At 36.1% G+C, this 26470-nt stretch overlaps 2 protein-coding genes across 2 annotated transcripts in view; one reads left to right on the forward strand and one right to left on the reverse strand.

The window, feature by feature from the left end:
• LOC127577722 (uncharacterized) overlaps positions 1–26470 on the forward strand; it is a 76854-nt gene that overhangs the window by 45025 nt on the left and 5359 nt on the right. The window contains exons 7-8 of the mRNA XM_052029217.1: positions 5115–5927; positions 21274–22268. Coding sequence (XP_051885177.1) covers positions 5115–5927; positions 21274–22268 — 1808 coding nt within the window. The remainder of the gene's footprint in view (positions 1–5114; positions 5928–21273; positions 22269–26470) is intronic.
• The window catches only part of fjx1 (four-jointed box kinase 1), a 440027-nt gene continuing 428245 nt past the window's right edge, over positions 14689–26470 (reverse strand). The window contains exon 2 of the mRNA XM_052029222.1: positions 14689–14705. The gene's annotated coding sequence lies outside the window, so the exon portion shown is untranslated. The remainder of the gene's footprint in view (positions 14706–26470) is intronic.

The raw sequence follows: 26470 nt of genomic DNA on the forward strand, positions 1-26470 counted from the left end.
GTGACTTCATTATTTCGCATTGATTTGTTTAGAATACTTCGAAATGGAACAACAATGGAGTAAATGATCTATATTTTTTTGTTTTCTTTCTCCTGAAAATAAACATGAAATTACTAATTACTCCTTTAGTTGGCAGAACTGTTCAACCTCCCTAGAATGGAGGAAATTTCTTTTCTTCTTATTGTTTAGTGAAGCAAAAGGGAATGTAACCACACCTCCTAATATGATCTCTTCAGTACCACATACAAATACAGTATTTTTCCTCTTCGCCTTCAGAAGACAAGGATAAGCATGATTCCAGTTGTATATCAAGAGACTGGTATATTTTAAGGGGATTTTGAAATGTACAAACTACAGATTTTAATGTGGATAACTCAGTTTTGTCTTGATCATTATAACATGTAAAAATAATAAAAGGAATGGAAACAGAAACTGCTGGAAATACTCAGCAGGTCTGGTAACATCTATGGAGGTAGAAACAGAGTTAAGGTTTTAGGTCAACGATCTTTCATCAGAACCACATCTTTCTTGAGCTGCTGTGCATGATGACTTAGGGTCGTTGCGTGCTTGAACTTTCCTGGCTCAGATGCGGCGGGCTGACCCTGCTGAAGTTCACCCTCAAGTCAGGTGGTGAGGTTGAGACAATGACTAGGTCTTGTAAGTATAGTCTAGAGCTCCCGCCTTCAGAATTCCCCAGAGTGAAACTTTGCCAGCTATGAAAGATGGATTTCAGAGGCATATAACAACCATTAAAATTGAAATAAATATTTTAAAACAGTAAAATTATTTTAAAGCACTTTAAAAGTAAGAAGTGCCAGCTAAAAGTAAAAAGTGCCAGCTTAAAGTAAAGCCAAATATTAACTTCTCTTCTCATTGAAAACATTGGGTTCTCAGATCTCAGAAGGTCAATGCCAAGGATCCCAAGACTAGGTTTTTCCATTGTACCCCATATGGAATCCATTAGCAAAACATAATGACAGATGCAGCACCATCTGGCATTCAGTACATCCCAGACCATGCACATGCATGAATTCTGGGATTTAATTCCATTTGAATGGATGTACTCTCTTTAGACCACTTTCCATACCCAGTAAGGTTTGGCCCATCATGTGTGTTGATTCCTTGTTAGCGGCATAACACTTCCTAAACATTTCCACTCTGAAGTGACTGGCTGTGATCTTAGGAAGTAGCCGCTGTATTTCCGGATTCAATCCTGCTATATCCTTCTCCAGAGAACAGTAGAAGCATGGTCCTTGACCTTTAGTGCTCTCTACTCAATTACCTTGAACAAAATATTTCAGATATAGAAGTCAGGGAAGTGGATATAATAAGTAGAAGCAGAACTTGCATTACAGATCTAAACACCTCTAAAATTTGCTAATAACTTTTCAAAAGGAGATATGAGAAATAGTCAATGCTAATCCATTTTGCTTAAGAGATTCCATCCAAATTCCTAGCCATTATTTCTTTGGTGCCTCCAAATTTTCCACTGTTGACCAAGAAAAAATATTTTGGAATGCTAGGATTAGCTCTTTGCAATTTGAACTTGTCTCTATGTTTAAAAAAGTACTTTATTACACTCAATTAGATAAATTTTCAAAATATTATAATTGTAACCACTCTTGTATATTTTGTAACCCCATGTTTGAAGAAAATTAGATTTCTATCTTGGTAGAATATTAGCGCTAGTCACAGGGGCTCAAGAATGATGTCACCTATTCATCCCCACTGCAAGTCCTGACTGGTTGTAAATTCTGTCCTACTAGAATACTTTCATGTGTCTTGGGGCAACAGTTCCTCCTTTAACAAGATCTCATAGCTCTTATCTGTTAGGTGATTTGCACTTCCTGCTATACAATTATACAGATGTACTCCTTGACATAACAAATTTGATAATGTGTCTTTTGAATATTTCCTTCAATATCCATATTTGATCTTTCGAAGAGTTCACAGTATTTCCATAAGAAGGTGCAAGAACAAATCAATAAAATTTTAAATTCTGAATATGTGATATGATCAGGCTCAGTTGCTGCAATTAATGCACCTTGTTCTTCTGTAATAATACAAAATTTTGAGTTTACTACATTTATCACTTTATGAGTTTTCTCGATATTCTTGGACTAACTTCTAACCTCAGCCTGTAGGTATATATCTGCCCCTTCAGCTTTTTGTTTAGAAACCAGTGGCTGTTTTTGTCCTTGTCCACATTCAAAACCAGAAGGGAGGATCAATGTAAGATGATATCTAGGATGTACCTAGTATCAGCAATTCCCTAATACAATTGGTGTGAGATATCAATCAACTACCAAGATGGAATCAAAATATTGCTTATTGTTTTTGATCTTTGCTAAAGCAACTTAATGAACAATTTCACTGCAACTTAAGCAACTGTCTTCTTTATAAGAGATAAAAATCTATGCGGAGAGATTGGAGAGCAAAGCAACATGTTGTACACTATGTGCTCCAATTTCTAGCAAAAATAAGTGTTATTGAAAATTGAGGACCTTGGCTTGCATTGTGAAGTTCATAACTTGTTCTGGGTCTTGTGCATATGTTATGCCAAAATATGAAGGAGCCTGGGCCTGCACATTAGTATTCTATAACTTTCAGTCATCCATCACCTGTGATGCCTGTTTCTATGCACCTGACCTTCCTGAGCATGTTCCAGACCAACATGTGGAGACCAACTTGAGGAGGTCTCAGTAGCCAACTTTCATTTTGACTTTCCCTGCCAACCCTCACCGAACTGCACCTCCCAACCTTCTGATCACACTCCCCACCTGACTATCACTCCCTGCCTCTCACCCACATCTCACTGACTTCCACTGACTTCTAACCACAAACCATACCCCTGACTCAACTAATCCATGCCACCCCTGACACCCCAACCCACTACCAACCTTGCTCCCTGGTGGACCATGCATAGGAAAGGCTTATGCTTATGCTCTCACTGAGTACTGCACGGTAACACCTTGATGCATCTTTACTGGTGCTGATCAAATTCTAGGCCTTACAATCCAATTGTAGTTCTTTACCAAATTCTTTGTTGGAATATTGATTGAAATACTCCAGCCAGTTTAAGAGCAAAACTGTTAATTTTCAGATATTAAATCAAGGCCTTGCTGCTGTTCCTCAATCAATATCAATTTTAAAGAAAAATGATTACCTTCTTACTGTTTGTGGGACCTCTTTGCACAAATTGTCTGATGTGTCCTATATTACTACACTTCAAAAGTACTTTATTGACAGTAAACTGTTTTAGGATGACTTAAGCTTGTGAAAGATGCAATATAAGTGGAAATCTGTCTTTATTGTTACTAACTGTATTTACTCCTATTCAGTTAAATCTCTAAATATTTTAATGTAAATAGTAAATTAAACCTAATTCAGAGGATACATTCCAATCTTGTGTACTTACAATTTCAATAGCTAATATTGAATATCTTACAATTTATCCCATTTAATGCCATAAGCTGAAAAAAACAGTAATTTAAGGTCAGTAACACATACCAATGAGACTAGCGATATTAGAATGATTTAATGGTAAAATGAAAGAAAGAAATTTTTAATTTGGCAGGCAAATTGATTAATAATGTATTACAATATTGTAAGGTTTTAAAGGTTATATTTTGCAGATTGTATGTCTAGAATGCAGACATGGCTATTTGAATTCATTCAGAAGCAAGAGTATCTTTTGGTAGTATTTTTCAATGTGTATCTATTTTATAACCTGCTAAAATTCATTTTAACAATTAGGCACATGGCTAGAACAGGTAGAGAGGAAGGAAACTACTAGCCATTCTAATGAAAGCATTACAGGATGCATACACATGATCCTCTTTTAAGCAAAAGTGAAAGCATCGGTATTTAATTCTTTCAATCCCACTTCATTCTTTGAATGCAACAATACTATAAAGTATGCTAATTTTTTTCCATGTCAACAGTAAATGAAAATTTTTTGAAATGTCACCACACTGGGCAATGTTTTGGGACCATGCTTTTCTTGCCCAAGTCTGTAATCTGTTAGGATTTGAACAGGGCAATCAATACAAAGCAATAAATCTTTTAGGATTCTGTACCATAAACAAAAAACTACAATTTAACATGGTGATCGCAGGAGACGTTTAGCATAAGTCTGGAATATAGAAGAAAATGTTTATTTTTTGAAAAATGAATCAGTTTGTAGTTTGCATTAAAATTTAAAGCATACCTGTGTGGCACTTGGCAAACAAATTATTTTTTGCATTTCTAGGCTCATAAAACCTTCATGAGGGGAAATGTGTTTCTAGATTTTAATAGTAATACATATTTAAGCTTTTTAACATATATTTTACATAATTTTATGTGGTAATTGGAATTCTTGGCTGAATGATAAGGACAGGTGGTTTGAATAGCGCTTATAATAGCCCAACATATAACTACTAAAATTAATTCCTCCAGTATATATTGTAGAAATGTTATATCTACCTACAAAAATATATTGCAATTTGCAAATCATTCTATCTGGTTGATTATATAGATTGTAACTGTTACTCATAATCAAGGTCTTGTTGATATAGGTGTGTTTTTGCAATAAAATGTAGAAGAATCTTTGCTCTTACAGTTAAAGATCCTACTAGCAAAATCACATATTTCAATGTCAGTCACTCCTACAATTTTGCTACCATTAATCAAACAGAAATAAACGTTCTACTTTCTTTAAGATAATATTTTTGCCCAAAAATCCAGAAAAATTCTTTTCTGCATTAAACTGGACTTAATCATACAAGATATAAATGTATTTATGTGACTGATGATATTTATTAATTCCAAGTACCTCGAGCCTGCCTGTTTATTGGTAAACAGTTCTCACTGATATCCTTCAGACTGAGATATGAACAACTAGAAATGTGATTTATGAAAACATTACAAGCTAATTCCATATTGCGTTATTTTAGTTCATTGTAAGCTATATGCTCTAGCTCATCATTCCAATACTCCTTTTTCTTGGTGACATTATATAAACAATACTGTGAACATGAACATTTCTTCAGATAAGTCATTGCTGTGAGCTCAAAAAAAATGACATTCAAACCCTGTATTTTGGCAGTAATTTACATCATGTACCATTTCAGCGGAAGCAAAGTGCAAGAAGGCTAGCCTAGGAAGACATTCCACTGAAAAATCCACTGGAAATCCAGGGACCTCCCGAAAGCCAGGGCTTCTAAATAAGGATGATTTTGAAAGACTTGAAATTACCAATCCTAACAAGGGTGGAAAACGTGGCAACAAAGATGGAGACTGCAGCCCAAGCCCTAAAAAAAAGAAGCTGGAACAATTCTTCAAAAGCAGCCATGACTTGCCCGTTGAAACTCCAAGAGAAAAGCTTGGTTGTCCAGTTTCTGGTCGGGGTCCATATGAGCATGTATGTTCTATGAAGCAAGCTAGCAATCTTCATATAACTACCTCATCTCCTGTACCTCAAAGGTCTCAGTTCGTAGGCCGCAGTGGACAGGAACATGAAATCAATAAATTGAATACAGCACAAACAAAATATTCATCACCAATGGACAATCGAATTCCTGCTCGACAAAGGCTCAGGCATCAAGAGGGAGACACATTCAACAGGCCAGGAACTTCCTCACAACAAAGTACTCTATCTCAATCAAGCACCAGAGGTGAGATAGACTTCAGGTCCCAACAAAAAGTTAATGAAAAGCATTTAAGTTCTGGTTTTCTCCAAACAATGGACTCTGGGTTCCTTCAAAATACTGAAGAAAACAGCAGCGCTTTGCCACCAGAAAATTCAGGTGGACGGCATGGGGCTGTGGCTGAGGAAGATCTTCCAAAAAGCCAGCCCACATCGTACTGTCCAAATTGTGTAATACTACAAGAGAAAATTCGACAGCTCCAGGATGAACTAGATCGATTGAAGTCTAACTTGCCAGGTAAGTCTACACATATGATGTGCCCTAGCAAATTAGTGGTTCATATGCTTGTTTTTGCACTTTATTGATGGGTTTTAAAGCTGTGGCTGGCAGTTTAACCAACCTATCCACTGTGGTTTTCATATTGTTTGTGAGGTGATATAGCTCACCCATAGGAAAATTATGCTGCTTTTTGTGGACAATGCTGGCCTGCTGATTGATCCAAGGAATAGCATTAGTGTTGCATTGCCATGGTTCTTATAAAGTGGGAGGTGACCTGTTTAGATGTGTTGAATGTGGAAGAGTTGGAATGGGAGAGAAGAAGAGGACAGTGGGGAATTTAATCTAAATTAGAAAGAGACAGTATCCTGTTTGTTGGCCTGCATAGGCTGTATTTTAAATCAATGCTTCCTTCACAGATTATCTTAAGAATAAAGATTTGATTTCAGGTTTGTGAATGGAGGCTGACAATTTACAGGCCAGGTTAAACATGCATATAAATTTTCTTTAAGCAGAACAAAGCCTTTTTGAATACCATTGCATATGTAGTTGTAATACTCAGTGGAAAGTAAAGAATACTTCAAATACCATGTAACTTTGTCATGTGTATGTATTGGTTACAGTTATATTCATTGCACTTAAATTCAATAATTTAGTAGAAACTAAGGATTTGTGCCAGTTCTTCAATGAGTCCAGATCCTTCCTGCTGCTTTGGAGCAACATTACTTCTACATTTTTGTAATGAATACATCTTACTTCTGTAATTTTTAGTTGTCTGAGGGAATAATTGAGGAAAATAATCACAGTTAATGTGAGTTGCAAAGCTAAGAGTCAGTGAGGGAAGCAATAATATCCTCACAAAGGGGTGACAGGAAAATGAGAGAAGTAGGATTGGAGATTTTTGGAAGACATGTACCGTGATCACTGTCAAAACTGCTAATAGATTTCCTTTTCCCAACCAGGTTAGTCAAATCCTTAATCAGCTTACCTTAATGTAACTTACAATGAAGGCTGCTGAACATGGGGAATGTAACAGAATTTCAACTGATTTTGAGGGTTGGAGGCAAACCTTCAGTTCCTTTTATTCTTTTTGTATTACTCCTTAGGACCCTTCACAGAGTTAGAGTTACTTTTAGGTGTAGTCAATAAACAGTCCGATCTCTTAACTCTAACCTAGACAATCACTTTCCTACTTCCAATTCTAGCAGATCGAAAAGATCAGAAATGCAGGTGTACCTACATGGCTAATTTCTCTGGGAGGATGCTAACCATTTTGAATGTATAAACAAAAAAACAGTTAAGCATGCCAATCATCAGTCCTAAAACTTACAAAATGATAAATTTACAATATTCATTTTTCAGATTTCAAAATCCTCAGTCCTCTCGTACATTTCTAATGCACACAGATGCAAATTAAGTTTTGTTTATTACATCTTTTGTTTTAGATAATAGGGTGTTACTTTCATTTGATGTCTAAAGAACAATTGTAGCTAGTTTCAGCCAACTATGAAGGAATGTGTTTTGGGTTTATTCACAGTAGTTCTCAATTGAAATTGCTTTTGTAGTCAATGAGGAACTTAAATTCATATTTAACCAAATTATTCAAATCAAGAATTACTAATGTGCATAAGTGTGATAGAAGGTGACAAACAAAACCTAGCTGTGTTACATGAACATAAACAAAATATAGTGTGGTGATTCAGAAGAATAGATTGTATCTGATGGCCATGGATTATGGTAGGTGTGATAGTCACTGCCAAGTATTTTGATTCAAATGTGTTATATACATAATGTTTGTATAGTGTTTTCAATGGAAAAAAAAGTATTTTGATACTTTTTTATTTGTTTTTTCATCACAGAACTGATGAACTTTATGTGGCAGAACGTTTTGTGTTCATATTTTAGGGAGCTCTATAGCAATTTTTTTGAAGACTGTTTTAAAACTACTTTTTCAGTTTTGTTTTTTAATGACATCATTTGACAGCAAATCACTTTTTTAAGATTGAAATCATTAAATTGTAAAAATGAAATTTTGTTTATGACTGGATAATTTGTTTATAAAATTACTTAAATAAACATATTTAGAACTGTGGCATACAGTTCCAGGGTGTAAGGTGCTTTTTTGTCAGCAGATGGAGCTGTGGCATTTAGTGAATATTTTGGGTCAACAGTTTATTTGGGGTGATGACTGATGGCTCTCGCTTAACCTACAGAAGATGAAATTTTATTATCTGTCCAGTAATCTGAGATATTAGCAACAGACTTCACTTAAGTTTACAGATGTGACCCAACCACTTATAAAATCCAGTTTTAAAAGACTGTATGCTTTCATGACTGAGTAAAATCTATTACTGTTCCACTCCGTGTTCATGAATCACCAACCAAGAGAGCAAAGAAGGTGGTATATTCTGAAGCTCATACCTTGTGTGATGAGGTATTAAGAAGTACATTTGTGTCCCCTTCAGACAATTAGGCTTTTCTCTGTAAGGATACATAGTTAAAGATTTTTTTTCCTGACAATGGTAATTATTTAATCTGCTACCTTATGTAAGTTTGAACTTGTGGGGAGATGCCATATTTAAACAATTTTTTTTCCTGCAAACTGTCTAAACTTAATTTTCCCTGATAAGTTCATCCTGTTTTAGTGTACAAAATCATTTTATATTCCACTGAGTTTCATACTTGGTAAGACCACAATAAGAATACAGTGTACAAGTTTGGTTTTCATAAAATAGGAAAGATGTAGAAGTTTTTCTCACAAAGAGGTAGAGAGCTTACCTAATGGAAATGTTTGAAATCATGGAAGATTTTGACAGAATAAGGGAAACACTTTCTTTGTGAGGTACAGCAATATTGAAGGCCATCATTATAAAACAAGAAATCAAATAGGAAATTCAGAAGAAAATTCTTTATCTAGAGAGTGGTGAGAGTTTGGATGCATGTAAGAAAAGAATGTAGAACATGATATTCTTAATGAAAAGCTAAATAAACACATGAAGCAAAAAGGGAATGGTTGAATGTGCTGATAGAATTAAATAAGGAAGGGCAGGAGGAAGCAAGTAAAGCATAAGTACTGACATGGACTAATTGGATCAAATTGTCCATTTCTGTTCTGTGTAATTTTAAGTTGTTTAGTATGTGTAATGCCATCAATTAGATTCAATTACATAACACTTATAGTTTAAGGAAATTGAGAACGGTCTATATCTGGGTACCCAACCAGTTCTGGATTATTCAGTGTTGCTTTGAAAATTTGACCTGGCACTATCATAAGTCACCCTTGCAACTCCAACATGAAATCTGTGCCAGGGTTGCACAGGATGATTTAATTTTCCATGCAAGTGGGCACATGGGAAATATGGCATTACCAGCACAGCATTGGCTAGTATCCCTCTAGGTGAGTGAAATACTCACCTAACTTCTTGCCCCATTTCTCTCCCAATGTAGTCTATCCTAATATTCCCTGATCTGCATATCCCCTCACCGTCTTCCCTCCCCTTCCCTCTTACACCAGTGCCAGTAAAATTTCACCACATTCCCATTCTCCAACATTTTTCTTTTGGAGAAGTTCCAGTACTTCCTTCAAACTCCACCCAGGGGTTCCAGGCCTAAATGTCTTACCTGAACAATATGGACTGTTCTTTTTTTTTGAACTAAAAGATGAACTAGTGGCTCACATTTACCAGTTAGATCACTTATTGATTTTAATTGTACAGTTTTATTCACCTATTTTTAAAAAATACAGAATAATGAGTCATGAAATTATTATAGCACAAAAAGCAAATCACTGAACTGCAGTGTTCATTTACACCTTGTATCAGTCTTGATTGTGATATTGAAGTACGGAGCACAATGATGAATTGTAAATGTTTGTCATTTCTAATTTACTAAGAAATATCTTGTTAAACATATTGCACGTGGTAGTGGCAGGAAAGTTGGGGCCTGTCACCTTTCTTGGTTGGACTAGGTGAGGGAGGAAGTTATGGAAGTTGCCTGGCAAGGTTTAGGTTAGTTACAAAGTGTATGTGATGATGGAATATACTCTCATGATAGCATCACTTACGCCTTAGTGATTTTTTTCAGATTGCCATATAATTCAATATGTGTATGCAAAACATAAAGAGTATGGCATGCATGGCAACTTTATAAACTGTATAAATAACACATTAAATTTACTTTTTTTTTGCTAAATTAGCAAGCTGACATATCACCCCGGAAGGTGATCTATATTTGGAGGATCCCTGATATGTTGTGTGCATCACATGGATGACATCACTTTTATATAGTTTTTGAGGTGTATTAAATCTTCATTCCATCTCTTGAATCTCCACTGTACCGTATCTTTGTTTCTTCTGGAACTCTAAACTTATCAACAAGAAAAAAATAGTAATAAAGCTGTGAAGTGCTATGATTATGAGCTGACAACCTATTAATCTACTTGTTTAAATCTATTGCTTTGTCTACTATCATATGCTAGGTTATTGTTGTAAAATACCCAACAAAACAATTCTTTTTTCCCGTTATCAAAAAATGTGCAGGCTCATTAGTGTATGCATTTCTGACACGTTTTTATTGCAACAGAGTATTTTAGAAATCAACCAGGATGTCTAAAGTAAATGTGAAGAACATTTTCTTTTTAATCCAGCCTTAGATATATGAATATATGACTTTCTAGAGCAACACATGTGACCAGCAACAATTTTTGTGACTCCTTAAGTTAAATGAGTAAAATGGCATGCTGTAAGGAAATAAGATCTTGGTGCTCTCATTTCTTCATGCTGTTTTATGATGAAACTAATGAAGATTTCTTTGATTCCTCTCCTAATTATGACTAACTATTAAGCCTTTTGGTAAGTGAGCAATACTTTTTTTCTTGTTTCTGTGGTTGCTAAATCAGTAAAGAATTTATGTGAGCGATATTGGCACACTTCTGAAGAGGTTATTTGGGCTCTGATGTTGGTGAACCAGAAGGCAAACGATTGCTGATAATCTGGCATATTCGAGGAGCCTTTTCTGTATCTTTTGAAATTACTAATGCATTTTCGCAATGCTACTGCTGAATTTTGATCACATCAAAAAAAGAAAATAATAATCTCCAAGTGCTGTTATACACCAGAGGAACAGAGACTCTGATAACTGCAGTTCAATATCTGAGATCCTATCGAAAAGATGACATGGCAATAACAACAGATAAAGGTAAGAAGTTTATATTTTTGTTTAATTTGCTTAGTTAAGTATTGTCTTAATTTTGGGAAGAAAAGACGCTGTAAACAATCACACAATTCCAATTGGCATTTTATCTGTAGAAACCGTAATTCTGTTACATAGAGAATACTGAGGGAGACTGATAATACATGTAACTTATATCTGTGGGACAGACTTCAAAACTCCAAAATAAAACTCCTCCTGATCTGTGGAGGCTGTATGTCATGGATGGGATAGTAGTCCACACCATGTAGTTCCTGATTGTCTACTCACATAAAAATCATGTTGGTGATTTTTGCATATGGTGGATGTAACTGCAAATTCTACATGTCTTTTTAAGTTACTTTCTCTGTAGTGAAATGAGTCTTTCATGATTGTAAATTGAAACAACATTCACTTAAGAACATTGAATTCTATGGGTCTGGAAAACACAATTGGAATCTATCTGGCTGAAACCAGGTTTTTTTTTTAAGAAAAATATTACTTTATTCATTTCCTGTAACCCTTGCCAGTTTTCTTGCCTTGAAACTGTGCAGTTCTTTTCAATTTACCAGCACTACCTGTTTTCATTGTCAGCAACAATTTGTTCTACATGTTCATCACTCTCTGTGAAGTAATAAAATCTGAACTATCCATTCACTTCTGTGCTTGAATTTTAATCCCTAGTTAGTTTGTGATCGTGTTAAATAACAAAGGAGAGTTTATTTTGTCTATATAAGAACATAGGAAAACAAATAGAAGCAGGAGTAGGCTATACGCCCCTTCATGTCTGCTCCACCATTCAGTAAGATCAGTGCTGATCCTTTACTTCAGCATCATTGACCAGCACTAACCCCGTAGCCCTTGATTCCCTAAATATCCAAAAATCTATCAATCTTGTCTTAAAACCTCCTTAGACTTACTGGGTGGAGAATTCCAAAGATTTGTCACTGTGGTTAAAGAATTTTCTTGTCACTTCAGTCCAGAATGGCCTGTTCCTAATTTTAAGACTGTGACCCCTAGTTCTTGACACCCCGACTGGCAAAACATTATCTCTGCTTCTATTATGTCAAACTCTGTAAGAACTCTGTATACTTTGAAGAGATGAGCTCTTCTAAACTCAAAAGAATAGATGCAGTCTGTTTTATCTCTACTTGTGGGACCAGTCCATCCACTCCAGGAATCAATCGGTGAACCTTCACTGCACTCCCTCCATTGCAAGTATATCCTTCCTTATACAGGGAGACCATTGTTCACAATATTCTAGGTGCCATCTCATTGGAGACTTAAATAATTGCAGGAAAATGCCTTCACCCTGTCTTTTTTCAACAGTTAAAATATTATTTGCCTTTTTAACTACTTGCTGTGCTTGCATGTTGACTTTCTCAATGATTTGTGTAAAAGGACTCTGAATATTTAAACTCACCAATATCCCTGCGACCCATGGCATTTTCCTGAGTGTCCCTTACAGATCTGGTATTTGGTTTCTAAATAGCTGCTTATTTACTCTCTCCAAACCTAGAATGTTAAGAATTGGACTATGGGCTGGTGAGCTCCATGCAAGCTCACAATTATCCTCTTCATAAGTTCTTCTTTAAATAAAATTTAACTATTCATTCAAACAAAATCAGCTGGCTGTTTCTCACTTGTAGGGCACCACAGAACATTGAACTCCCAGAGTATCATAGGCTTAATACTTTTGTTAGGAACTGGATTTATACCTGCAATTTCTCTAGCCCAATGAGCTTAAAATCAAAATTGTTCCTTTGAGGGAAACACGCAGACTGAGGAACAACCATCACCATCTCAAAGAGGGAAGACTAAAGTCCATGCTCAGAAACTACATAAAAGATATTTCTGAATCACTGTACCAATTTTCTTTCTGGTGCACTTCACTGGATTATCAAACATTTTTTTCACTTTGCATTTTGTGACAGTACTAAGTAGTCTTTAGCCAAGGAGAAAACAAATCAGTAGCAGGACTCCTGAAAGGAGTTGAACTACTCATGTAAATAAATACAGATTTGTTATTGGATGCATCTTTAAGTCCTCCGTGCACTGGACAGTTTATGATCGCATATCCTGTATGCTTGTGATGAAACTGAGATGTTATCATGTCCAGAATTATAAGCAAAATAAATTAACTTTATAGCCAGTATAGGTTACTGCATTGTACATTTGTTTCTCTGTTGTGAATTACTGATTTCAACCATGTGGTGAGGCTAATTGCAACAATGATTCTCTCAGCATTGCCATTACATGCCTCTATTCACCTTGCACAGAAAAAGTTCTGAGCAAGATTAGATCTGCTTTAATTTTAGAAAAGTCCAGAGCTCCAAAAGATATGGTTTAATATGCTATATCTATAATTAAAATTCTTCTTAATAATGAAATTTGAGAGCTCTTATAAGGGTTGGACTTTTCTACTGGATTTTTACTTTACTTGCATTTTGGTTAGATTTGATTAATTGCACAAAAATGTGTAATACTACGACATCCTAAAATATTTTTTGAATCACTGTGAAGAAATGTGTATTTTATCAAAATATCATTAATTTCCCCCTTATCCTTGATCCTGCAAAGTTCTACTTCTTTTCAGATGCGGCTTCCAGAAGAACTTAAGACTTTACATAACAGACAATTATCCTGCTGCACAAAGTAGTCTTGTGTGCTCAGTGTGATGGTATATCTTAATTTCCTATTAAGAAGTGATGGGAGCCAGTCAAATAATAGGTGGCATAGTGAATGTAATCCAGAATATTTCTGTATTCACCCACCTTAGCTTTCTGATCAATCAGAACTTTAGCAGCTAGTGTACTCTTGCAGTGATCCAGACAGCTATTGCTACCATTGTTTTATTTGGTTTAATATTCACTCCCCTCTAACAAGTTGAGAACTTGAAAAATATAAAAGTAATTCCATTAGATGAATCCTTCTGTATTGCTTTTTTCTGATTCTTTGATGTGTCGATTACATTTTTGGATTTTGTTATGAAGTAAACTATCTTCACCTGTAATAATAACACTCATTTTGTATTTAAAGGGAAACTTTGTCCTTCACAGCCAATATGGGAATAAAATAAAACATCTCCTAGTGCGTTAATTACAAATTCTTCACAGCTAATATCTTGCTCCATAACTGAAAAAGTTGATGTATGAACAGTAGCAGCAAATTATTGAATTAGGTTATGTAGGATTTGCTTTCTTTCAAAAAGAAAAATGCTTCACAGCATTCTTTTCCCATCCAAATCACAAGAACAACAAACTGTCATATTCATTTGATTACCCTGTGAATGTTTTTTTATTTCACAGGCTCATTTTTATTTTTTTTAAGTAGAACTACTAACTAGAGTTTTAATATTAATTTACAGTAGGTAAGCTACGTTATTTTAATATTATTTGAGACTTCCCTGTTACCATTTAAAATTATAAATATGCTTTATTGCAAGGTTTCCAATCCTCAAATCATTAAAAAAAATTATTCATTTAAATTAGAATAAAAATGGAAAATTCTGGAAATTTACAGCAGGACAGGCAGCATCTGTGATTCAGCATGTTTCAAGGTAATCGACTTGATATATTAACTCAGTTTCTCTCTCCACAGATGCTGCCTGACCTGTTGTGTATTTCAAGCATTTTTTGTTTTTATTTCAGGTATCTGCATTTTTGTCGTTTGAGTAAGTGATTATAAGATTGAAATAAGTTAGACTGTTTAACTTCTGTGCAATCTAAGTGTTGTGCTTAGTTATAGGAAATGGCAGATTTGATGTGCAAATGCAGTTTCTTCATTTGGTAGTTAGTCAAGCAACTTTTCTTCCTTTTGTGTGTCATAAAACAGTAACAGCAATGGCAGCTCTGCATAATATTTTAGTTTTGAAATGGTCTTCAATATTCATGATCCAAAGACCTGCTAAGTTTACAATTTAAAATAGTATGCATTTTCTTATGTTCCATTACTTAATAATAACATCATGCCTTGTCAGGAATATTTGAAATGCATTGCAAGTCAAAGAAATGTACAATGTATCTGAAGTACAAATGGCTCAATGACCCTGAAATGATCAAAAACAGCAATCCACCTAAAAGGCACATTCGACTTTCCAGCTTAATATGTAGACTCTCAGGCATTTCAAGTACACATGCAAGTATTTTTGAAATGTGTTGAGAGTTTGTTTCTCTACATTCCTTTCAGGTAGTAAGTTTCAGACACACCATTGGAGTGAAAATATTTTTCCTTGACTCCTCTGTAATCCTTTTATCAATTACTTTACACTTATGCCAATAAAAACAAAGAGGCGGTGCAAATACACAGAACATCAGGCATAATCATTGGAGAGAAAGAGAGTTAATATTTCAGGACAGCTTTAATCATCTCTGAAAACAGATTTTGAGTTGCAGAGAAATGGGGGAGGACAGAACAAAGAAAGGTCTCAGACTGAGTGGATTGACAGAAAGAGTGTTAGTGCTAGATAACAAAGTACTAAGGAAATGAAAGAGCAGAATGATGATCTGAAATTACAAAAGGAATTTCAATTGAATGCCATAAATCTGAAAAGAAAATGCAGCAATAACACATCTCCAAAATTGTCAGCTCAGTGTTGAGTTTAGACATCTCTTGCACGACTGGACAAAAGGTAAGTTACTCTTTGTGAACTTAGATTGAATTATATTGGAACAATTCAGGAGATTCAATAAAGACAGAGAAATCAGAATGAGGCGAAGCAGTGAAGTAGGTGGCGACAAGAAGCTCGGAGTCGTGCTTGCACACTAATTGGAGGTGTTCTGCAAAGTGGCCACTCAGCCTGCATTTGGCCTCCTCAGTATAGAAGCACATGCTAGTATAACTCCAAATAAACTAGTGCTGTGCACTTGAAAAATTCACATAACAGAGTAGAGCAATGTTGCCCCAATTTTCTATGTATCCTCACCCTCATGGAGAAATTTGACTCCTGGCTTTTTGGTAGGATTTTCTTTTGCTCTAGAACCCTTTTCTCAAGCATAAAGTACCCCCAAATCATAATGACAGCAGTAAAAAATTCAACATTCATCTACCCAATGAGATTTACAACTTCAGTAGTTTGAAAAGTAACTTTATTTACTCTGAACAACTCTGAGTAAATTTCCTCTGAAACTGCCATGTAAAGGTCAGCATTCAAACTACACTCTTTGTTCTCACTGAGATTTGTGGTCTCAATTAAACTATGAAGACTTCATTTGCTTTTCCTTCAGCCCACAGGAGCAGACAGGCCAGGCAACTGCACTCACCTACACCACAGGCATCCAAAGGTTACAAGCATCCATGGACTGCAGTTGTGCGCTTCCTGGCTACCATCTGCCAGTAGCATCAAACTGCAGCTCTGGATGATGTATGTTGTGCTCTTGGATAAAGAACATGGCTACTTTTCTTCATCAGCCTGCTCAAGTCTCTCCAGGTTCCTGGGAACACCCTCACATTATGCCTTCCACCACTACCCATACCCTCCCCCCTTCCTTCCTTCAATTCTTCACGACATCCATCCATTCATAACCAAGAATGTTTTCATCAATTTTCAGAATCTGTGCATCTCTGACAAGGCCAGCATTTATTGCCCATTGCTAATTGCTCTTGAAAAGGTGGTGGAGATCTGCCTTCTTGAACCACTGCAGTCAATCTGCTGAAGGTGCTTCCACAGTGCTGATGGACAGGGAGTTCCAGGATTTAGACCACAGTAGTTGTAACAGTGTTGCATGTATTCTGTCCCTTTAAGAGTCAGCTGCAGAGATCACACGTGTGAGGCCAAATGCTGGCAGTTCCAAAAACGTCTGATAGATCAAAAGAGAAAGCCGCTGTCAGTTTCAGCATGGTATTACAAAGAGGAACCAAACATTGCTGTTCTGTGAATTTTAGAATTAAAGATATGAATCTTTGTGCAACTTTCACAAATAGCATTATAGTGACCCATTTAAAAAAAATTAAAAGAATTTCTGGCAGCATGTCCAGAGCAGCAAATATAGTACACTAACTTGAAAGAAGTGCAGGTAAATCACTGCTTCACGGGGAAAGAGTGCTCGGGGCTCTGAGTGGGAAGGAGACAAGAAGACTCCAACTAGTGGTGGTGGAGATTGAGGAGAATGATCCTCTGGATGTGAAGGCTAGTAATGAGGATATATACGTTCTATTCTGGTCCTGGGAGTGGGAGAAGAGGTGGGAACAGAAAATAGAGCAATCATAACGAAAGGACTGTCAACAGTGGTGGTTTCCTCTCAAGGACCAAAGCAAACTGTACTCCAAAATGTCATGGCCTTGATATATTTGTTAAGAAATGGGTTTGTACTTGCAGTTTCCCTGCTTGATGAGTTCATGATAAAAGTTGTCCCTTTGGGGAACACACAGTAGAGAGTAAGCACCTCAGTCTCTGAGGTTAAGCTAAAATACCATGCTCTGAGTTTCCTAGAAACTTAGTAACTTCATAGCTACTACTGATACTAACTGTTTGATTCTAGATTATTTAATTTACTGAAATTGAATTCCCCAGTTCTTGTGGTGAGACTTGAATTTGTGTCTCTAGGGCATTTATCCAAGCCTCTGGTTTACAGCTCCATTAATTTAAATGCTGTGGTCAATGCTCTTTCACATCCATAGGTTCCTAGAATTGGGAATTTCACTTTTGTTTTGTGGAACGTTCTTGTTCTGAACCTTCATTATCTCCTCCACTGGCAATAATGCCAACTATTTATTAATTTGTTAATTTACAGAAAAAAAATCAAATTCCAGCTTGATTATTTAAATATTCACACCCTGATTCATGATCATTGCAAATTTTTATGGATGGACAAATCATTGTGGTTCCAAGTCCCTGAAGATTCTATCACCCAGCACCTTGCGATGTAGGGTTAGAAAACTGCAAGACAGCTTTTATATCTAATCCAAATAAGGTCCAGAAAAATTATAGGCTAATATTTCCAAAAGTGTGCAGGATGATGTTCTGATTTTGTGCTGTAAAGAAAACCTTGTTTTTCTTTGCTGCATTTGGTTCTCTTGTCTTTTCTATCATTTATGGTAGTTTCACGCCAACATGAAGTTCATACTTAGCACTCAATAATTCTTCTCTGGTTTGTTTAAGCAAGTTCTTGTATGGTTTACTGTTGCTTCTTTTTTTTTTGTCATTATTGTGATCTTCATTTTCATTCTTAGTCTCTTCCAGTCCTTAAGTCAACTTAGATTGTTCACATCATAATTGATTACATTCCAATAGTTTCTGATTTTAAAAAATGTTACCATGGCACTTGATTCAAAAGACTCAAGCAAGACATTAGCAAAGTATTTCACTGCCACTCAATCAAGAAGACTGCCAAGAAACTCTTGACCATTAAATTAGAAAGAAACCCTTGAAATATCTTAGTAAATGGAAGGTCAAAGGCTAGGTCATTTGCAGCTTGGAATTTATTTAAATATCTTTGAGATTTTACAGAGGTGCTTTCAGAAGTTGTTTGTAAATGAGATTGGCAGATGTAGGCAGATGGAGAAAGTTTTTTCTGCGATACTGATGAATTCAGATCAGTTGAGAAAACGTTGCAGGTATAATTGTGCCTTCACTGAAGGGATAATAACTATTTATGCTAAAGAAAACAATCTTTGAAATATCAGTAACCAGATATAATGTTTAGAAGTAGGAACAAATTGGGTAGAGTTCATAATAGAGTGAAATTAATCACAGTCTGGAAGAAATTGATTTGATAGGTCAAATTGTCTTATACCACAACCTATCATGTTCTTCACAGTAGTGCAGACTTATAGGGGATGAATTTTCTTGAAATTTCTCTCTCCCCAGTAGTAAACTGGGCAGATGTTTCCACATGTAAATGAGGTTTCCACTTAACTGTTGGAGTGACAGATTAAGAAATACTCTGACATTCTTCGTATTTTATTCTTAAAGTTCACTGTTAGTGAAATAATTTGATGTTGGTAGCTTGAAGATAAGGGTATTTTCTGCTGTGCATTCATTAACCAGTCATTATGTATATCCCTGTTGAACTTCAGTAAATCATTACAAAAGTAAGGACTATTTTAAAAGGAAAAATTGAGGTGATGTGGGTTGACATAGAAACATTTAATGAAACCCCTCCATGATAAAAGAAGGCAGATTCTCTTTCAATATTTGTGAATACCATAGCAATTAGTTCAGGGAACCTAATTAGAACATTAGCAAGCAGTAAGAAAAAGCCCCTTTCAGTTGTTACTTTTATTGCCTTAAACGAGAAGATTCTCTGGTATGGAGCATGTGGATGGGCAGTGGGCGAAATGAGGATGAAAGGAGGACAGGTAAATTCTTACAGATAGCCATGTCTTTGCTTTAAAATTGTTATAAAACTTTCCTATTCTGTTTTATGATGTGCTGTTCCTCAATTACATCAGAATTATAATTGAAACAAAATTAGTGTGGGTGACTATTGGTTGACAAGGACGCTTGCTTGAAATAGGCTCCCTAAATGTGAAAATGGAGAACCTCTAAAACTCAGACAGAAACACTCAGAACTTTGACATACGTATTGCACTGAGTTGCACTAAGTTAATGAAGAACACACAAAATAGTCCAGTATATTCGCAGCATATTTGTGGAACTTGTGAGTTCCATAAAAAAACTGCAATATATAAGCCCTAGATTGATTTTTGTCCCCAACTTCTCCCCTTCATCTCCCAGTGCACCATACCCTAGCATTAGACACATCCTGCAGACTAATTCATTGAGGGTTCAGATTATCACACATGACACCCCTAGCAGTTATTCTGCCAAGCTTTGGGTGCATGTCACGAAAGTGAGAAGGTGCTTTTATTATGGTGGTTTTGCAATTATGAACATATTTTCTCCAATTCTTATAACTAATGAAATAAGGATCTTGAACATACTTCAAACATTGTATGTAGACAAATAATGTAGCTCTTCCACATTGGTATATCATTTAAAGTCCAGCTGCCATTGACTCAGGGATACCTACATTTTCTGAAAGGAGGGCATTCTGATTCAAATGTTTGAACATTGCAGAATTAATAAACTTATTCTTTTTTAATTTGATCTGAGTAGTGGCAGGCTTAAGTAATGTAATACTTTCAGGTATTGAGGGAATTTGATTACATTTTGCAAAGGTAACAGTTTGAATAGATTGCAATTCTCCAGGAAATGAATATGATTCTTTGGTTGTGAGAAAGCCCTACCAGATGTTATGCAGGATTTCTCTTTATTAGCTTCTGATTCTGTGTATATCCGGGCATCGTGGGGTTTGATTGAATGTTTTACCTTTACAGTAGAATGAAGATTACAGGAATAATATTATTTAGAGATTATAGGGATTATAGAGAGACGTGAATGATTTTATTTTTATTAAACCTCTAAAATAAAATCAGTTTATCATGATACATTCAGTAACTTTAAGACTTTAACCAGCAATAAAGTTAAGTTTAATGTTTTTTTTGTGCTGACTTTTTTTTGCCACAGTTTTTACCACCTCTTTTAACCACCATGTGCTATTTCTTGCTGGAGCCTGAATGGTATCTGGTTTAAGAATATGTAAATAATACTCAGGTTTTGAGAATGAGATACTTGATTTTATAATTAGTTAATTAGTTTTTGTTAATTTGGATGGTCATGATAGATAATACATACACAAGGCCACTTTTTGCATTTTATTCCCTGTTAAGGTGTTGATCTTTTTAGATAGATGATTATTTAGATGATGATTAGTATTTTTTTATTTGGAAATTGAAAAAGCCAGATAGAAGTACTTAGTACTGTCAGTAGATTCAAAGTAGAAACATAATATTAGACTGGGCTACTCCAATATGATTAGAAAGAATTGTGCACAAGAAAGATGACCTTGAAACGAACATTGAATAAAGATGTATTGCCAAATGTTGTTTTGGGAAGGGTAGATTATGTACTTGCTCCCTTACAAAAAAATAATAATTTTACATCTTCTTTCTTTTCAAAAAAAATGTTTTTCTTCTCAAATACAGCCTATGTGTTCCAACAAAAGATACTGTCTTCCCTGTGCAATTGACTAAGAAATACTCTTTGTAATAAATAATAAGTAATCTTTACAAAAGTTAGCAGTGTAATTTTAAGATCTTGTTTCTCATAGATTGACAGCAATTTTTAAACAAGTATTTATTAAGTTTGATGCAGTTAACCTATGTTTTATTTTTTAAGTTCCTTCTATGGCTACATTTGCCTTTCTGGAAAATCTTGTCCAGTACTACAGATTCCATCTCTTGCAATCAGAAGCTGAAGAAAGAAGCACCTTGATACCTGTGCGACCTGACCAACAACAGCAACCTATGAAGGATAATGTTCAACACAATTACCCTCAACATCCACCAACGCTGCTACACCTTCCACAACAGTATGAAAGTCAACATCCAGAAGAACAAATGGCAGTGATTGAGCAGGGTCCAGAACCTAAACTGACGCAACAAAAGTCTTCAGAGCAAGAACTTAAGGTTGAGCAATGTGATGAAATTCTTGAACAACAATATTATCCAGAGCGATCAAAACACCATTACCAGCAGAAAAACCTCAAAGAACAACTCAGTGAGGTGCCACAAAATAACAGCCAATGCCAACAGCATTTAATGGTGGAGCACCATCCACTAGATGCAAATCAGTCGTCACATCTCCAGCAACAGTCACCACAACCGTTATCACATCTCCAGCAAAAGTCTCCACATCAATTGCCACATCTGCAGCAACAGTCACCACAGCAGTTATCACATCTCCAGCAAAAGTCTCCACATCAATTGCCACATCTCCAGCAACAGTCGCCACAGCAGTTATCACATCTCCAGCAACAGTCGCCACAACAATTGCCACATCTCCAGCAACAGACGTCACAACAGTTGCCACATCTCCAGCAACAATCACCTCACCAATTATCACAGACGCCGCAGTCATCCCCACATCCACTGCCACAATCCCAGCAGCAACAACCTGACCAGAAGACATTTTTATGGCAGCAAGAAAATCTACAGCCATTGCCACCACCACCAACGTCACGACCACAGCATCAGCCTCCACATTATCAATGCCCTTCACTGCAGGAACCTCCACATCTCCAACATAGGTTGCAGCCTTCAACTTTCAAAGATATTTGTCGTAATCTGAAAGCCGTAGCTGCTCGTAAACGTATGCGGCAGAATCAGCCATCGGTAAGAACTATCACTTGATACAAAGATTCTTTATGTCGATTGGCTAGTTTTATTCGAATGAAGATGAATCAAATGAAAAGTGCTGTTTACCAACTTGAAATTGTTATATGTATAATTACTATGAATGAGAATCCAAATGATAAAATTGTTTTCTCAGAAAAGATATGAGGCTGTGACAATTAATTATCATCTGTGCATGCATGCATATGAATAAGTGAAAGATGTTGAGACCACCTGACCAACTTTGGTTATGTGAAGAGGTGTCAGAAGCTATAATTGCTCTCCTTAGAACAGAGAAGGGTAAGGGGATATTTAATGGTGTTGAAAGTTGAGGTGCTTTCAGAGCACAGTTGAAAAAAACTGTTTCTATAAATAGTCGGGATGGTAACTAGAGGGTATAAATTTAATGTGATTGGCAAATGGACCTCTGCAAGTGTAGGGCGGTGAGGGGGGGTAGGGATGGTGAGGAGAAATATTTTGCTCTGTAAGTTATAAAGATTGTGAATTCTTTGCAAGAGAATGGCAGATCTAGATTCAATCGTAACTTTCAAAATGGAATTGCTTATATATTTGTGAAAGAAATTTTCATGTTTATGGGAAAGGGCTGGTATCTTCACGATATGGATGCTTTCTGTGCTTTTTGATTCTATGATTTAAATACAATAGATCGAACAGATCTGGGACTTAAACAGTGTCAGGAAAGTATTCTAAAAGCTATCACTATGAAATGTCAAGCCATATTAAATTCAAATTAATGTTGCATTAACTGCAAAAGAAATAAATTCTACAAAAGGCTTAACATGCATTTTAATATCAACCTGGTCTTGAACACCCATTACTGCTCAATGATTGTGCCAATAATATTGAAGCAAGGCACATTGGCCAAAAAATATCAGGTTTGGGACTTCAATGGCTAATCTGGGATACTGGATGTGCTGCTTAAATTACCACGTGGACTGCCATGGTTCCATGAAAGTGATTCAGCTACACTATACCAAGGACAGTTAAGGAAAATAATGGCCCATGCTTCTAAAGAATAGAAAAAATAAGCCACAAACTCTCTAATAGAGAATGGGTATACCCTGTACAGCCGCCACTAGAGGGCATTCAATGATTTTGTTGGACTTGTATTGCCTACAGTTGAAGCCAATTGGTGGGAGCAGAGTAAGGTCCTGTTAATTGAAGAAACTTGTAATAACTTACTCTCTAAGGCCATATGTTAATAATGCTCTTTTAAGTAAGATATCAAGGAAGAGATGGGTGCATCAGTGTTTATGGAACCATATTTTTTGTATGATACACTTTTCAGGAGGTGTGGCTGAAAGAAGAAAATGGGGAATTGACTAGAAACTTGTGCACAGCAGATCACAAAGGATTAGATTTAAATAGTGATCAAAATAATTATTAGGGAATACAGATGGAAGTAAAAGTAATCAAGGCTTTTAATTGTTTGTTTTTAACCTCCCTGAAACAGTTTTCTTTGGCATGTTGATGTTTAAGAACTATCTGGTCTTGAATTTAACTCTTTGAGGGCTGCAATAATATTTTAACATTTTAGAAAATGAGGAAAAGGCACACGACTGAAAGATTAGAGAGGAGAATACCAGGTATACAAAATGTGGAAAGAAGAATAGCTTTGAATAAAGAGCAATTTAGAAATCATAAGGATCAGACATGGGGCAATACAAAGACTGAAGCCAGAGAGAGTTCAGGAAAGGAAGTTCTAAAGGAAATTCATAATTTAAACAGTGCAGCTAAGTAAAATAAGCCCATTACTTCAAAGAAAACCAAAAAAGTTAACATAAGGGGCATAATAGATCTTAGTAAGTAGTTAATGCAAAACAGATATCTAGAGGAACATGTTTGCTCAAATCATAAATGCTTGTAATTGTCTGAGAAGATAGGATGTCTAAAAAATGTTCAAATTAATACAGTAGTGGAATTGAGTTTTGTTTTGTTCCATTAACACAAAATTCTAGCAACTGATTTGTTCTTCAAAGGAATGAATATTGATTGACCAATTGGCCATATTTCATCTCTGACCTTTTTGGGGATTGTTTCTTAATCATGAGTTCAAATTTCTGACTTTTCATTTTTAACTTCATTTCCTCCTTCACTCTTTTTAACAGCTGCACTGCCATCAGTCCATGTCATTATCAATAAAACAAAGCTTTCAGAACAGGGAGCAAGAGATTTAAAATTTTAGATTTCGAGATTTAAAATCTGGGAGGAGTTGATGACAATGTGGGAACATATAAATGGAATTAATATAGCATTGGTGTAAATGGGTGGTTGATGGTGGGTGCAGACTTTGTTGGGTTGTATCTCTATATGACTCTATGACAAAAGTCATTGCCAATGGAGGTATCAAGTCATCCCTTGATGGAGATTTTAATTATTCCCTTTAATCACTGCATGTTATTGGTAATAAATACAAGCAATGATTGCTTCTGGCTGGGTCTGTTGCTTTACATTTGACACTTTGGGTATTGTTAGTTACCTATACCAATCTTGACCTAATGGTTTGCTAATCTCACATGAAAACAGATCCAAAGTGTGGGCAAAGAGAAAACAGCTAATGAGGTAATCATCGTTCATCTGAGGTGATTCTGCAGGTGGGAGAAGTGCTGGCCACATTTAATAGGGCACAGAAGTGGAATTAAATCGAGGTGTACAGTGGGAAAACATCCAGAAATTCTGGGTCTGTCCCAATCCGCCCATGGTCATTCTGGTATGAGTGTGCATTCAGGTTGTGATGCATCAGATTAAGGTAATTAGTTTTTGAGGAAACACTGAAAGCCAGCACACAAGTGTAGCAGATAATAGGGAAGGCTAATGGCTAATGTTAGCCCTTATTTCAAGGGAGTTGGAGTATAAAGATAGAGAAGTCTTACAGCAACTGTCAAAGGCGCTAGTAAGACCACATCTAGAATACTCTGAACAATTTTTGTCCCTGTATTTAAAGAAAGATCTTATTTCATTGGAGGTGGTGTAGAGAAGATTCACTGGAATGATCCCGAGTGTAAAGGGGTTGTCCTAAAAGGAAAGGTTAAGTGCTTGGGACTTTACTCATTGGAATTGAGAAGTATGAGAGGTGATCTTATTGAAACATCGTAGGGGGCTAGATGGGATAAAAGTTGAGAGGATGTTTCTCTCTAGAGTGCTGTGAGTCTTTGGAACAGAGAGTTGTGGGGCAAAGTCCTTTTGTATACTTAAGGCTGAGGTATATTTCTAATCAGTAAAGTAATCAAAGGTTATAGGTAAAAGGCAAGAAAGTGGACTTGAGAATTCTTTTGAATGGCAGAGCAGACATGAGAGGCTGAATGGCCACTCCTGTTCCTACTTCTTAGTCCCTTGTGGTCTTAAAGGTTTCAATATACATTTTAATAAAGTGCTTCCTTATGTCATGGTTTTGGATCTACTGGAGGCATTACCATGTCCCTCAAGACAGTGTGCATTTTTATTTCAGGGTCACAGAAGCTATAATGTCTCTGGCAGAATGTAGTAGACTGTTTTTGTAAGTCCCTCCGACAGTGGCAGTAGTGAGGAGGGAGCAATAGACTCCAGAATGGAATCGGAAATCCAACACTGGGGATTTATTCTCCAAATTGTAGCTGCAGGGTACACCAACAGAGGTTGAGTGAAGAGAATGGGGATCGACATTGGGAAAACCTGTTCAAACTATCTATATATTTACTATAATAGAGAAGAAACAGGGGTTCCAAAATTAGGTAAATGTTGGTCTCACTCATTATGCAGGTAGCTTATAATACAAGTATTTAAGTTCTCCCCTGACATCCTCATTATATTGAGATTTGATTTTTAGTCATACCTCTTCATGCTCTGAGACATTCACTGATTGTTGTCCTAGGTACTGTAAATTGCAGTTTTGTATCTGACTTCAGACTACTTCAGTCTAAACCAGGTTCAGTCCAAGCTGATGTCTCATGCCTTTCATCAGTCCAGGTATGCCAACTCAGGTTGGCTTTGCCTGGATTACTGATAGTGGGCAGTCATTCACAGCGCAAGAGTCAGGCAATTCCATTTGGTGTTAAACTTTATAGAGAACTCAGGGTTGCAGTGGCGATACTTTCTGGATTGATGGGAAGTAACTGCCAGCGGGCCATCGGAAAATATGCCCCTTTATGTTAGCACAGCAAAAATTTGTGCCATTGGCTCACTTGTCTCATACTCCAACATGC

Source organism: Pristis pectinata, chromosome 14 (genome assembly GCF_009764475.1).
Source record: "Pristis pectinata isolate sPriPec2 chromosome 14, sPriPec2.1.pri, whole genome shotgun sequence".
Classification (NCBI taxonomy): Eukaryota; Metazoa; Chordata; class Chondrichthyes; order Rhinopristiformes; family Pristidae; genus Pristis; species Pristis pectinata.